This window comes from Aethina tumida, chromosome 5 (genome assembly GCF_024364675.1).
Source record: "Aethina tumida isolate Nest 87 chromosome 5, icAetTumi1.1, whole genome shotgun sequence".
Taxonomy (NCBI): domain Eukaryota; kingdom Metazoa; phylum Arthropoda; class Insecta; order Coleoptera; family Nitidulidae; genus Aethina; species Aethina tumida.
The window spans coordinates 20,103,459-20,119,984 of record NC_065439.1 but is presented as its reverse complement, the minus strand read 5'-3'; the positions used below and the strand labels follow the sequence as shown (position 1 = coordinate 20,119,984).

The 16,526-nt window shown below is 31.1% G+C and overlaps 1 protein-coding gene across 3 annotated transcripts in view; it reads left to right on the top strand.

Annotated features, from left to right (window-relative positions):
• The window catches only part of LOC109595509 (TNF receptor-associated factor 4), a 52,593-nt gene that overhangs the window by 28,180 nt on the left and 7,887 nt on the right, over positions 1 to 16,526 (top strand). The window contains exon 1 of one of the 3 annotated variants that reach the window (XM_020010880.2): positions 1,835 to 1,875. The exons of the other annotated variants lie outside the window; for them this stretch is intronic. Within the exon in view, the coding sequence (XP_019866439.1) occupies positions 1,858 to 1,875 (18 nt within the window). The 5' untranslated portion in view covers positions 1,835 to 1,857. Of the gene's footprint in view, positions 1 to 1,834; positions 1,876 to 16,526 lie in introns of those variants that run through there. 3 annotated transcript variants of the gene reach the window in all.

Here is a 16,526-nt window from a genome sequence, read left to right as displayed (position 1 = left end):
TATTAATTTAATAATAAATTTTTAAAGTATATAGCTCAAATAAACATAAAAAATTATTAGGTACAGATCAAATAATTATCAAATTTATAAATTTATCAATTTGTTAAGAATAAAAACTATATAATATAAATTAGTAAAATTGTGAGAAAAAATGGCAAAAATAAACCAAATTTTTATAATAAATTTGTAAAATAATATAGCTCAAAGAATTATAGTATATATATAATAAAAAATGTTGTATTCTATTATTTCTATACACTGGTCTCAAAAAATTATTAATTTGTTAAAATGTAATAATTTATAACTATTAATATTGCTTATATGAATTAATTCAATATTTTTCTTTCCTTTCTCCGCCACTGAGAGACAAGCACAGCTACTTGATCCCCCGTTGGGTCTACCACGTGCAGTTTTGACAGCGTCTGTGTAGCCTCCCAATAAATTTCGCCACTAATTTCCAAGCATATGTTTTAGCCCCGCGTATTTCATAATTATCCACCCCCGTCGAAAGATGAGTCTCGCGGGAGCACGTGTGCCAGTGACAACCGTAAATTCAACGCTTAAAAATAACAGCAATTGTTATTTTAAGAAAAATTTATCAGATTAACGTGTACCAATTCGGTCCACCTTCGGTTCACCATTTAATTCTCAATTGCAGTGACAGTTTTATTAAACGTCTCTTAAATTTACCTCCGCACTTTCACCAGGAATTTTTTTAATGGCTCGAAACGAATTTAAAACGGAGTTTCTTCGAGATTTTACGGAACCACTTATCCTTAATTAAGCCGGTAATTAGATACGCAATTTTGTGGACGCCAATCAGTTCCAAAAAAATGTAAACGAAACAAACATCGGTTAATTCAAATTAAACCAGGTGTATCCTTTTAATGAAATTCGATCAGATAGTGCCACCGAGACACTACAAATCGCGGGCAACACATTCCGTAAGTGTCCCGGCCCGTTTGAAACCGGATCCGGACATCTAGGATTTCTGGATGTTTACTTTTGGGCTATTAAAAAAACGGTCGTACAGCTGTATTCGAATCTGCGATGGCTGGAGGCCTGAAATTAGTCGTTGAAATCATTTTTTAAGTGGGTGTCGGTTCCCCTAGTTCCAATCCCCCCGTTTGTGCTAATTGAACGAGAGGACTTCGTACCTCGTTTAGCTCGAACGGATTTGTGATTCGAATAAACATGGAACCCCCGTTGTATGCCCAGAAAAAAATCAATACCAAACAAACGGTTTGCAGCGAAAAGATTTATAATTTGGCACCAACGTTTCAAGTCAACAAACTGTGCAAACACATGCTGAATATTCGGTCTGATTTATTTCCTTTCGGGCGTCTTCAAACAAACAATGCGAAAGGATGTTGCTGCCCACTGTGGTCATAAACCTTGTTTTTGATGAGCTGGAAACTCTAGAATATTCTTCGATAATTTGTTTTACAGACGTTGCAACATGTGTCTCACATTAGTCTTTCATATTAAATCCGCAGTTCTTAGAAACTTGCCAGCCAACCGAAGAGTGCACAAAATTCACCTAGTCACAATAAAAATCATAAATAAACCGAATTAAACAATTACCACCAATTTATCCGGAACCCAGCCACAATGACTAACGTTAATTACACGACAGTTAATTCCTAATAAAATACATTAGTGGCCAACCCTTCCCCAGCTTTCCCACATTTTCAGCCATTCAGTATCGCCGGGCACCAACGACACAAAGACGCCAGAAATTTATGAGGTCAGCAAACTCCCAGCTTGACCCAGTGTGCTGGTAAAGGTGAACTAATTAATTCCGTAACTTAACGTGTGATCCATCTGTGGGAGAAGTTTCTTGTTTCGTCCATCGACATGAGTGGAACAGTTAAGGTAGGGTGCTCCCTTTGTTCTTTGTAATCGCCGGTCCAGAAATCCTCCAGGTTATCCCGTTCAAAATTCAATGTACCACTTACGGTTATCGGGGATTGTTGCCTCTTTGTGCGATCGTAATAAAATATGACATTTGATACGCTTGAAATGTAACTTAAGCTTTTAAATAAACATTTCAATGAGGCCCTTTCTATTGTACACGAAAATATTGAACGCTCAAATTGATATCAAGAAAAGATTATATCTATCGTCTTTGTCGTCGGTTGGGACGTCCTAATTTAAATGATAAAGGGACAAACACCAGTAATTATCTCGGAATGTGAAGAGGTTAAGGGAACCGATCACAAGAACAGAAGAGGACGTTATTCTTGGAATTTCTACATTTACCAACACATTGCAAACAGTAAATTGTTTAAGTCATCCATTGAAAACTTTGGTATGTGTCAAATTATATAAAACAAAATGTATTAAATTCCATTTGTCACATTTCTGGGACACGAAAGAGGATAAAAAGTACAAATTCTCATTGTTTTTGTTATCATTATTACGAAATACTTCCGGCAATTCACAATTCACTGAGACTGAAGATGATACATTATCTGAAGTGAGTAATCATATGAAACGTTTGTCATATTAGTCAATTTCTTTACACAAACATGACATGCTATCTTGTTTTTCAAATCCCATGTAATTACTTCATTTGTACCTTGCTCAAATTTCATACTTTTTTCCCATGTAACGGTTTTTACTGTTTATAAAACATAATCTTTATGACACCACTTAAATTTATCCGGCAAAAACTGTTCCATAAACAATTACATATTAAATAAATCTCATTTTATCTCGCCTACGCCCACACATGGCGTATCTCCAACGGCTGTCAATCGAAAGACCGACAAAGTGATTTTTCCATTCAAGGGCTTCATGCAAAGACAAGCTTACGTAAACACTGTCTATCACAGGTACTTAGACAGCATAAACAAGATTATATGGTACTGGGGGTACTGCAATGAGTGATGCATAAATGATTAATTCTTTTTTTGATTGAGGGATTCGTAGAATATCGTAAACTTAGTTAATTATTAACACAGTGACACAGAATATCCAGAACTGAGTCTTTTAACTACAATTAGTACCATAAATAGAATGAGTTAATCAAAGCAATTAGCTATTAAGTTTTAACGAGGAGGTTTTATAAACTACATTTACGAATTTTGCCCATAATAAATGCAAACTAACGTTGCAATAATTTTTATAACGGATTTCGCCTAAGCGGGCATTTTAAGTACCCCCATCATTAAAACTAATAATAATTAATTGGTTCTACATCCTCTAACATCATAATTGGAGTAGAAAAAATAAATATTAATTTAAATGCAATAAACTGTTTATTAACAGTTCGTCCCGTCTTTGTGAGGTGCTAGAGCAAATAAAACTGCACCTTTGTTGCCAATAGTACGGTACTCCTCTAAAAAAAATTAATAAATGAGTTGTGATCTGGAGATTTTAAACAATTTACCTAAGTTTCTTTTGTCATATGTTTTTTTCGTCAAATGGTCCTTTGACCATTCTAATATTTTATAAAATATTTCATCAATTTAGTCTTTAGAAATGGAGAAAAGGGAGGAAAATTGTGATAAATGAGTTTTGAACTAAGAATTTTCACAACTTTCTTTTGCCATAGGTTAAATAACATCAAATATTACATTATTTTATAAAATATTTCATCATTTAAGTCTTTATAAAAATAAGAAAAGAATAACAATGATTTTGAAGGGTAATAAGTAAAACTAGTAATAATTAATTGGTTCTACATCCTTTAATATCATAATTGCATTAGAAAAAACAAATAATCATTTAAATGCAATAAAATATTTTTTTTAAGTTTTTGTGACGTACAATAACAAATAAAAACTGTACCTTTGTTGCCAGACACATTTATGACCACCACTAGGTAGATTAAAAGAGTGGTACCTACCTTAATTTATACCCACCATTTTAGAAATCGATGTCGAAATGCGAAATAATCGAGAATAAGCACAAGAATGCTTCCACAATGATTTGTTCCACTGTCCCCCATAAAATCACAATAGATCAATCACCACCAGGTCCGAAAAAACGGCTGCCGAACGATTTTACGGTCGCCGCCTTTGATACCGAAAAAAATTGACAAAAGTAAGACGTAGGCCACCCCGAAAATAGGTGTAATTGGCCTCGCCGTATTTGAAAATATTTACCAACCGTAGGTAAAGCCAATTGATGCGTGACTCGCATTGACATCTTGGTTTATTTATTGGACGTGCGTAAAAATCGTTGTTAAAAGCAAATTGAAGAAGAGGGTTTCAATACGAAATGCCAAAACCAGCAGATATGTCTAGGCGTAGATGCGCCACATTTGCTGCATATGGATCTATCGATATCCGGTCAGAAAGAGATCGTACGGCGCCTTGGAGATGAACGTCAGTTGGTCGGGGAGAAAGCGAAGTCGCACAGGTACGACCGCGTGTCATTCAGCCACGAAGAAAGAGGATTACAACGAGATACTTATGCATCTATTCCAACACAACCAGACAACGTCCTTGCGATCCGCGGTTTCGAACGGGTTTGTGACCGGCCGAACGACCTTCCTCAGCGCGAGATCGCGGCTACGCTGCATCTCGAGGAAATCCCATCGGATTTAGAAAGCTCCCAACCAGTATCTTCTTTGCGCTACGCCGACGTGGTGCCACCTAACTGTGGGAGGCCTCCCGCACTTCACCAGGAGCCCCGTTTACAACTAAATATCCCGAAAAACAAGGCAAGTGTGAGGGTCGTACCCGCGGTACGACGCATTTTCGCGGATCGACGTGTAGTTGCGACATCGATCGGCATGAAAACCTCGCCTTATTTGGGATTGTTTACGGCACGAAGAAGGTAAACGGTTCCGCGACCATTCGAAACGAACGTTGCATCGCCCCGGGGCGGCTGTTCTTGTGCGAATCGCGATTTCGTCGGCCGTTGTATTGTTGTCGGCGGGATTACCGTTAATCCGAGTGGGCATACTGGCCTGTCCTGTCCTGGATGCTACCACCCGCTTGATAACACGACAAGAAATGCACTCGACGACAAGAAATTACAATACAATGTTGCATGTATTTATTGCGAACGTTTTAAGAAAGGAATATTGTTTTATTTATTAATACTAGGAAACGGTTTATTCATAAACTGACTTCAAGTAAATAATACATTAGTTTATAAAATGTCTTATTTTATCTTTGGATATAAAAATAACAATGATTCTGATAGACTTCTAAATGGACACTGAATAAAACTAGCTAAAACCCACATTTGTTGTATTACAAAATGTCTGTGAAAATAGGGAAAATGTTATTTGTTTAAAATTAACATTCTTCCTATACCAAAATTTTGAACCTAAGATTATCAACAATTTACCTAACTTTCATTGCCAAAGAATTCTATTGTCAAATAACAAACAACTAAGAGTAAATATTCCATTATTTTATAAAATAACTCATCAATTTAGTCTTTAGACATAAAGATAAGGAAGGAATAACAATGATTTTGATAGATAACTTCTAAATGGACTTATGATCACCCTGTATAAAAGCTACTAAGCCTTATATTTGTTGTATTCCAAAGAGTTATTGAGTATAGACAAAATTGTGATTTGTTTAAAATAAACATTCCTCCTGTACCAAAATTTTGATAAATGAGTATTGATTGAACTAAAGATTCTAAACACTTTACATAATTTTCTTTTGCCACAGATTTCTATCGTCAAATGACAAACAAGTAAGAGTAAATATTCCATTATTTTATAAAATATCTCATCAATTTAGTCTTTTGACACAAATATAAGGAAAGAATAACAATGATTTTGATAGATAACTTCTAAATGGACTTATGATCACACTGTATAAAAGCTGCTAAGCCTTACATTTGTTGTATTCCAAAGTGTTATTGAGTATAGACAAAATTGTGATTTGATTAAAATAAACATTCCTCCTGTACCAAAATTTTGATAAATGAGTTTTGAACTGAATATTTTAAACACTTTACCTAACTTTCTTTTGCCACAGAGCTCTATCGTCAAATAACAAACAAGTAATAGCAAATATTCCATTATTTTATAAAATATCTCATCAATTTAGTCTTTAGTCATAAAGATAAGGAAGGAATAACCATGATTTTGATAGATAACTTCTAAGTGGACTTATGATCACACTGTATAAAAGCTACTAAGCCTTACATTTGTTGTATTTCAGTGTTATTGAGTATAGATAAAATTGTGATTTGTTTAAAATAAACATTCCTCCTGTACCAAAATTTTGATAAATGAGTATTGATTAAACTGAAGATTTTAAACATTTACCTAACTTTCTTTTGCCACAGATTTTTATCGTCAAATGACAAACAAGTAAGAGTAAATATTCCATTATTTTATAAAATATCTCATCAATTTAGTCTTTAGTTATAAAGATAAGGAAGGAATAACCATGATTTTGATAGATAACTTCTAAATGGACGTATGATCACACTGTATAACAGCTGCTAAGCCTTACATTTGTTGTATTCCAAAGTGTTATTGAATATAGACAAAAATGTGATTTGTTCAAAATAAACATTCCTCCTGTACCAAAATTTTGATAAATGAGTATTGATTGAACTGAAGATTTTAAACACATTACCTAACTTTCTTTTGCCACAGATTTCTATCGTCAAATGACAAACAAGTAAGAGTAAATATTCCATTATTTTATAAAATATCTCATCAATTTAGTATTTAGACATAAAGATATGTAAGGAATAACAATGATTTTGATAGATAACTTCTAAATGGACGTATGATCACACTGTATAAAAGCTGCTAAGCCTTACATTTGTTGTATTCCAAAGTGTTATTGAATATAGACAAAAATGTGATTTGTTCAAAATAAACATTCCTCCTGTACCAAAATTTTGATAAATGAGTATTGATTGAACTGAAGATTTTAAACACATTACCTAACTTTCTTTTGCCACAGATTTTTATCGTCAAATGACAAACAAGTAAGAGTAAATATTCCATTATTTTATAAAATATCTCATCAATTTAGTCTTTAGTCATAAAGATAAGGAAGGAATAACTATGATTTTGATAGATAACTTCTAAGTGGACTTATGATCACACTGTATAAAAGCTACTAAGCCTTACATTTGTTGTATTTCAGTGTTATTGAGTATAGATAAAATTGTGATTTGTTTAAAATAAACATTCCTCCTGTACCAAAATTTTGATAAATGAGTATTGATTAAACTGAAGATTTTAAACATTTACCTAACTTTCTTTTGCTACAGATTTTTATCGTCAAATGACAAACAAGTAAGAGTAAATATTCCATTATTTTATAAAATATCTCATCAATTTAGTCTTTAGTTATAAAGATAAGGAAGGAATAACCATGATTTTGATAGATAACTTCTAAATGGACTTATGGTCACACTGTATAAAAGCTACTAAACCTTACATTTGTTGTATTTCAAAGTGTTATTGAGTATAGATAAAATTGTGATTTGTTTAAAATAAACATTCCTCCTGTACCAAAATTTTGATAAATGAGTATTGATTGAACTGAAGATTTTAAACACTTACCTAACTTTCTTTTGCCACAGATTTCTATCGTCAAATGAAAAACAAGTAGGAGTAAATATTCCATTATTTTATAAAATATTTCATCAATTTAGTCTATAGACATAAAGATAAGGAAGTAATAACAATGATTTTTATAGATAACTTCTAAATGGACTTATGATCACACTGTATTGAGTATAGAAAAAAATGTGATTCGTTTAAAATAAAATATCAAATTAATTGTATTCTGAAATCTTACTGTTCCATTTGGTAAAAGATAAAATGTCATCTATTGAAAATCAACGTAAATCCTTTAACACAGTTATTGATTTTAAAAAATTGATTTAATTCCAAGTAAAGTATTAGAAGTTTTTATTACATCCTTAGAAGATATTTTTATTTAATATGTTTCTTTTAACACATACAATAAATATCGTCTGAACCTCTTCCACAGTGTGAACTAAATATTATTTACATTGATGTTTTTTCTTTTCTTTTTTGTTGTTTATAAAACGTGCACTGCAAGAGACATTAGCAAGATCAAATATTTACGTGGCGTTTTTAACCGTGATCCGCCAATATTTGCGTGCACGTTGCGGGATTACTGCTCGCCGCAAAACACTCAACAGAAACAAGAGGAAGGAGAAATTAAAGTAAGGTTAGTGACACCGTGCGTCCAGCAAGGTCTTCTTTCTATAATAGTAAAGGTCGCCTCAATAAATAAATTGTCGCCGGTTTTGATTAATTCAGTCGTGGAGAAGAAAAAAACTCGTCGGAATGTACGGAATAATTAAAAATTCAAATATTGCACTTGTTTGTCCAACTGGCCAAACACTCGGATGAACGACAAATTGTTATTTATGGCCTTGCTGCCAAAATATTTACTTGAAAAACTTTTTTTCAACCAATTTCCCGTTCGAGTTATGAAGAGATATCGATTATTTGTGTGAATCGGTCCCTTGATAGACTGCGTCCCCCTGATTGCCCAAGCCAAATATGGATAATGTAATTTTTCACTTGAGATGACAACTTCAATGGCAACTTTAACGTCCCCTCAGATAAGAAGTGCAGTTTTATTTGCATTCGATGTATTCAATTGCAAATATTGGTGGGCAAGTCAGATAGGGGATATCTTAATCCCCAGAATCCGAAAGAGAGCACGTTGAGTCATGTTTTTATCTATGGTTATTTGAGTAAGTTCAATTCTGTTGCAATTGTGACATTAATTTTACCAACCTAATGGGCCCGTTTGGTTTTTCGTGTAATTTGCCAAAAAACATTAGCTCTTAAACCGAATAATATTTAAAACCCGTTGGAATTGAGCACGCCATGTGATTGATGCATGGACAATCGTAATATGAAGAATCATTGTAGACTTAATGTTGTTTAATAAAATGTTGCATGCAAAACAGATTTACGGGCTATTCAAGGAATGATGTTGTGTGTGTGTGATTATTCCTTGTGGAAAGAATTACTTCAGCCAGCAGTTATGTAATTTCCTTTAAAAGATTTTCCAAAGAGTGTTCCGTACATGTCTGTCGGTTTTATAAGTAAATTCTCACCAAATCTGCAATAATGGTCTTAAAGGAGCTAATGAGATTGCACACATGTCACAGATTTAATTATTACAATGAAACGCTTGTGAAATGGATGTTAGTTTTTTAATTAGTTGGCTCATCATAGTCCAAGTCAAAAGATGTCACGAGGTTTTACTGTCGAAACAACTGTAATTAGTTTGTTGGCAATAGCAAATAGTTGAAAGCAAAAAGCAATTATTTCACATATTACATGCAGTCTTGGTCTATTATTTTGCAACGCAGGTGATAATTAAAACCGTAAATTGCACGTTCCAAATGCAAAATAATTATTTCCACGTGTTTTCGTTTGGTCGTCTTGATTAGTGGGTACCACATCCTCATATTTCTGATGGTTTCGTGCACTTTCTGAGTTACCATTAGTTGTGACGCCAGTGAAATGATGAATACTAAAATCGGCCATACAATTTTGCATTCCATCTAGACAGAACAATAAAATTTACATTTTATGGAACGTCACCAACATCTGATCCAGCTCCACCAACTAATACAAAGAAAGTGCATAAAAACAAACTTTACATAACAACGAGAAATTTGCGGTACGTTTAGAAAGTTGGCGAAGATGTTGTTGCTGCGTGCCGAAGAACCATGCCTAGGTACCATCGGTACTTACAATTCGCACAGCATTTCCCATACCTCTTAATGGTGGCCACCATTTAATGGTGCAGCGTTATGAAACGGCCCGCATACCTTTCTCATATTCGACGTGCTCATTCGTCCTATCCTTGAGATGCGAAAAACAAACTTATGTAATTGATTCATTTTTTTGCCCGGTTATCCTTCGCCGCAGCAAATAGTTTATGGGCATGGATAACATGCAAATTGGCGAAACCGCAAAACGAAATCGAAATAAATAAAGTTTTAATTATGCCGAAAATACTTCGCAACCATAAAAACGGTTGATCACGATGGTCTTGTATTAAAAAAAAAACGGTTCCGTTCATAAATCGTCCGGCGTTTGTCTCGCTTCGTCCCGTGCGAGATGGTGGGTGAGAGGGAGATGTGCACGGGATTGTTTTTTGTAATGGAGAAGCTGGCTGCCAACAGGTACCGACCTGTCCATTGTTCGGGGGCCCAACAACATTCTCAACGTGTTACCTGATTGAATGTGAATGGAGTTAACAACTTTGTTTACTTTGTCGCGAACAGTAGGATAATTTCGGGTTATTTACAGGGATTTCGGCAAATAATCCTCGTTCAAATAATGGTCGTACCGGATTCAATCAATGAACCGCAGAAGTGCCAGAAAGTGTTGGCGAAAAATCTGCTACAAAATGCAAGGAATGTCGTTATTAGAATAAAAAATCGGAGGATGATGTGGTACCACCTCGTAAAAGAGATTTGTGGTCGTACCGATAATGGAATTGACTACATGTCCGAGCGAGTTTGCATCGACCGCGGCGCGGGTCCACAAACGGACAAGCACTTTCGGATTCCAACAGGGTAACGTCACTCGGATTCGATCCGTTTTTTTTTCTTCTCTATTTTTGCCGGCCGTTTTTCCTTTGTTATTGTCACGAATCGATGGCGGTTGCGTCACATCGACTCCTTCTTTTGCTCGTTCAGCCAACGATTATGTGAATGTCATGCATTCTTCGATCTATTATGGTTTTAATGGGCGATGTGGGGAGTTTCACGAATTGCCACATGGAAGAGATGTGTTTCGGACACTAGGAATTGAAAATGAAAATCGAAATTTTGGGATGAAGTAAACAAAAGATTTGGGTAAGGAAGAAACAAGAGCTTGGAAATGTTAAATGTTTGGAAAATATCGGAATTTTGAATTAGAAAAAAAAATCATTAAACGAGTTTCAGAGTTGTTTTTGGTCCCACAATACCAGAGAAAACTTATTCTTGAGGGTTAAAAGGAATTACTAATATATATTTTAAGTTAATAAAGTTTATAAATATTTTTTAAACTTTCTTCCAAACTAAAATTATTTTAATACACAATCAAGGAATATTAGAATGAATAAAATACAAAAATTATGAACCTTAATAATTATACAATAATCAAATAAAATTATATTACATATTAAATATTATAAATTTAAAATTACAGTTTATATATTTTTTAAATTAAAACTGTTTGTATTTAATTTTATAATTTTAATATTTCAAATATAATTTTAAAATAAGCTCAATTTTTTCAAATATTATACACCTAAATTAGAGATTTTTTTTTTAATTTTAACTTAACATTTCAAATATTATAAATTTAAAATAACAATTTTAATAATTTTTAAGCCAATATTTCGTATACTCAAAAATTTATTTTTTTTATTTTTAACCTCAACATTACAAAGATTATAAATTTAATTATTCAATTATTATTATTTAATATTTAAAATAACAATGTAATTTATTATTTTTTTAATTAAATTGTATAATTTTATTTTTAAAGCTTAATATTTCAAATATTATAAATTTAAAATAACAATTTTAATAATTTTTAAGCTAATATTTCATATACTCAAAAATTTATTTTTTTTATTATTACATTACAAATATTATAAATTTAAAATAAAAATTTTAATTGTTTTTAAGCTAATATTACAAATATTTAAAATATGTATTTTTTTTTAATATATTCAAAAAAATTTAATTAAATAATTTATTTTTCAAATATTCACAATTTATATATATATATATATATATATATATTTTAATTAAATTGTTTATGTTTATTTTTAAGCTTAATGTTTCAATTATTATTATTTAATATTTAAAATAACAATTTAATTTATTATTTTTTTAATTAAATAGTATAATTTTATTTTTAAAGCTTAATATTTCAAATATCATAAATTTAAAATAACAATTTTAATAATTTTTAAGTTAATATTTCATATACTCAAAAATTTATTTTTTTTATTTTTAAGCTCAACATTACAAATATTATAAATTTAAAATAAAAATTTTAATTGTTTTTAAGCTAATATTACAAATATTTAAAATATGTAATTTTTTTTAATATATTCAAAAAAAATTTAATTAAATAATTTATTTTTCAAATATTCACAATTTATATATATATATATATATATATATATATATATATATATATATATATATATATATATATATATATATATATATATTTAATTAAATTGTTTATGTTTATTTTTTAAGCTTAATGTTTCAATTATTATTATTTAATATTTAAAATAACAATTTAATTTATTATTTTTTTTAATTAAATTGTATAATTTTATTTTTAAAGCTTAATATTTCAAATATTATAAATTTAAAATAACAATTTTAATAATTTTGAAGCTAATATTTCATATACTCAAAAATTTATTTTTTTTATTTTTAAGCTCAACATTACAAATATTATAAATTTAAAATAAAAATTTTAATTGTTTTTAAACTAATATTTACAAATATTTAAAATATATAATTTTTTTTTAATATCTTCAAAAAAAATTAATTAAATAGTTTATTTTTCAAATATTCACAATTTATATATATTTTTTTTAATTAAATTGTTTATGTTTATTTTTTTAAGCTTAATGTTTCAATTATTATTATTTAATATTTAAAATAACAATTTAATTTATTATTTTTTTAATTAAATTGTGTAATTTTATTTTTAAAGTTTAATATTTCAAATATTATAAATTTAAATTAAATTTTTTAAACATTAAATTATTTTTTTTAATATTTCAACTTTAATATTTTAAGTATAATAAATTTAAATATAAGATTTTAAATTTTTGAATTTAATCATGAATTTCATTTTTAAGTTAATATCAATATCAAATTTAACTTAATTTACAAATTTAAGTCAAAAATTTTTGTAAATATTTTTTGTCCTTTCTTCAAAACTAAAATTTGATAAAATTAAAATATATTATATACTTTGTTAATTACAGAGGAATCAAATAAAAACAACGAAACTTAGCAACTTAACCAATTTTCATTCGAATTATTAACTACAATTTATGTATTACACGTCTCAATTTTTCGTCGGGAAAGGCGAAATTAACAACTAATAGAGAAATTCAGAAATTTCCAAAATCTTGAAAAAGATAATTGTAGTCGTTAGTTATTACAGCAACTTTCAAAATGTACTTTTTATTATTTAATTAAAATAAAATATTAATTTCTGCTAAAGTATACTTTGAAAGTGGTTAACACATATACATAATTATATCCATATGTTAATTTGGGAAAAAACATAAGATATGCATTTTTTTAAAAATACACTTATAAGTTTAAAATATTCAAAATCATTATAAAAGTCACAATAATATCTGTATTATCATGAAGTCAAGGAATTAATTTGTAACATTTAAATAACAAAAAGTGGGCATAAATGTTAAAAGATTCTTCTTGCATGTCATTATACTACAAATATCTCTAATAAATTAGAAATTATACAACATTAAAATTAGCTTATGATTTTTTTGTACTGTTTACATTTATTTATTTATATTTTTGTTGCTTCTAGGTAAGACAAACATATCCTCGTTGCGAGTAAGTAAATGTTTGCTATAAAGTGTATTTTTTATCAACCTGTAACAGTCACAATACGAGTTAACAAGCGGCGATTATATGACGCGAAACCTGACCGTTTATGAAATCCAACCATATGATTTTTATTGTCAACGTGTTCGACATTAATTTATGGTAATCCGATGCTAATGCTATTTGAATATGTCAGTTGGGTTAACGCACGCCTCAAATTCATATAAATTAATTAATCGATCTGATGGTAAATATTCCGCCGACCGTTAAAAAAAGAGGTGTGCTGCGATTTCGGATTCATCTGTTTCATTTGGGAATTTTTTGCTGACGGCGAAACCGACTGGTAAAAATAAAAATGATGGCAAAAGCCAACCGACACAATAACCAACATGATAATCCTGTTCATTAATTGCACGTTATCTGTGTAAGTTTAATTAAAACCCCCCATCATATCGATAAAATAATAAAAGTTAATTTAGCACAGGAATTTCATTATATGCAAATATGTAACAGTTACTTTTGTTAAAGAATGTGAGCTTTGAATGTTATTACAAGGTTATTACATCGAATTAATAATGTACCATGGGATTCAGTATCCTGGAATGTAACAATTGTGGGAAACGTTGTAAAAAATGTAAAACGATTCATCTCACTTCAGGAAATTAAGAGCTGCTAATTGAAAACTACATGTTTTATTAATGGGCTTGTTTTAGGAAAGTGGGTCGTTCAATTGTCAACACGAGTACCACCTCAGATTCGTTTTCATTAATTGCAACAATTAACAATTTTAGTTAGTTATTTGCGTGTGGCTGCGTAATAAATCGTCGGAGGCAATTATTGCATTTTTTTTTACTGATGATTAAGGCTTTTTGTCCTTTGGTGGACACATATTTTCGCAATTGGTCAGCAATCCTCCTTTTCCCACGTTAAAATTGTTGAGTTGCATGAACGTTGGAACGTGTGTAAAAAAAAGGTTAAAACTGTTGGTTTTCTCAATTAAAATTTGGTACATTTCAAGGTCATAATAAAATAAATGACAACGTAGTCGTCCAAATCATATAATTAAGTCAAAAAATACAGAGACCATCACAATGGAGATTTTATGAACCAACTTTTATTGGCCATTTTATGGTTGGCAAAAGGAACTGATTGTGAACAGATCCGGTTTGCAGTTATCTCAAGGCAATAACTCTTGTTATAGTTATACCTGTTCGCTTCATTAATCCGACTAAACCAATTTCGTTATAAATCTAAATGACCGCCAACAATCTTTGCACAATCTATGAATGAATTACACTTCACAGGCACATAAATCGACACAATGAAATCGAGAACAATGCCAAACTGGACATAAAACTATCTGTAACAGTTTGATAGTATAACGTCTAAAAATAAAAGATCAAGAATAACGTTAGAAAGCTGGACATGGAAAAACGGGGAAAATTAGAAAGTCTTATTGAAGTAAAAAGTGCAACAATCGTTTCCGATTTGCTGATTCGTTTTTTCACTTTTGTCGTTGCCGCTAGGAATAATTTGAGTGTTATTAAAAAGTACATTATAGTTTATTGAGGCCTAACATTGTAAACCACTTAACCTACTCTTCAGTTTATTGTCGTACCAGATTAAATATGTTTAGCCTTGTTAATATTCACTTACTAGTATTACCTAATTGTTTGTTGAAAGGTTGCATTAACAAGTCGCAATTGTTAGATTATTTTGATTATTGAGTCTAAATTAATCCTTGATTATGAGGTTACGGAGGCTTAAAAGTGGATGTTAATAAGTCTTTTAAATGTTCTTGATATGCCCATTACCCAACTCCGGTAATCTTATCGAAAGACATTCAAATAGAAAACGACACTTCTGTGCGAGCATTACCGTTAATTGCCTCATCACTTAATTCCTATTAAAAAATGGGTCCATCAACAGCCGTTTTGCTCCAGGTAGGCCTCTCACAAATTCGTCACTGACAAAGGATCGTAAACGTTGTGATTTATGTGGCTTTGTACGGACAAAAAACATTTTTTATTTAATGATACTTGCACTTAATATGCACCAACCGTTTCCATCCCATAATTTCTATTCCCATAAAATTGAATGGATCGAATAAATAAAATAGTGTCGATCGTCATCTGACACCATCATTTGCCACGGGATAACAATAGAGTACGAAACGTCAGACGGCGTTTTGGGTCTCTAGGTTAATCACGACGTTTTCAGTGAAGTGATCGGCCTTCGGGCAAGGTAACCGGCCCGCTAACAGGATTCGACAAGATCGGACTCTTACTTTGTGCGACTACGCCTCGCCCTGCATTCGTAATGTCGTGGACGCCAAACAAACAAGAGAAAAAAAGAAATCACGTAAACATCCACAACCGCTTTTTCCAACAAGAATCGACCTGTTGCTGGCTTGAAACGAGTCGGAGGACGTTCAAGAAGAGCCCCATTGACTAGTTTTAATAAGTTGTAAATCAGGAGGAATTAAGTAAAACTCATAGAACACAGAAAAACCATTATGGATTTTTTTCCAGAAAATTGAACACACGTTTACACGTTTAACCTTTTTAATTTTTATAGTTACAAAACTATCATTGGCCATTTTATTTGGGCAGCTGTTTTGCATACTCAAGAGGCGTGTTTACTTAGTAACGATAATCATAAAGTTAAATATTTGCGAGTTTAGTTCACGCACACTACATGATAACACCATTTGCCCATAATCCCGTAATTTACTAAAAATAGCCGCTCTTCTCATTGTATATTGTATATCTTCCAATTTCCAAGTCTAGCTAATTTAATGTTTGCTAAAGTCACCGAGGAACATTCATTCCGACTTTCACTTTTACTCCCTTCGGTTGTCTGTCAGTATCAATCTGATTGCAACGATAAAATTCTTGCCAAATTGGATCTGTCAACTACACATTCAGCTCCATTTAATTGTCTTCACCACACAATCATTCTTGGGACAATTC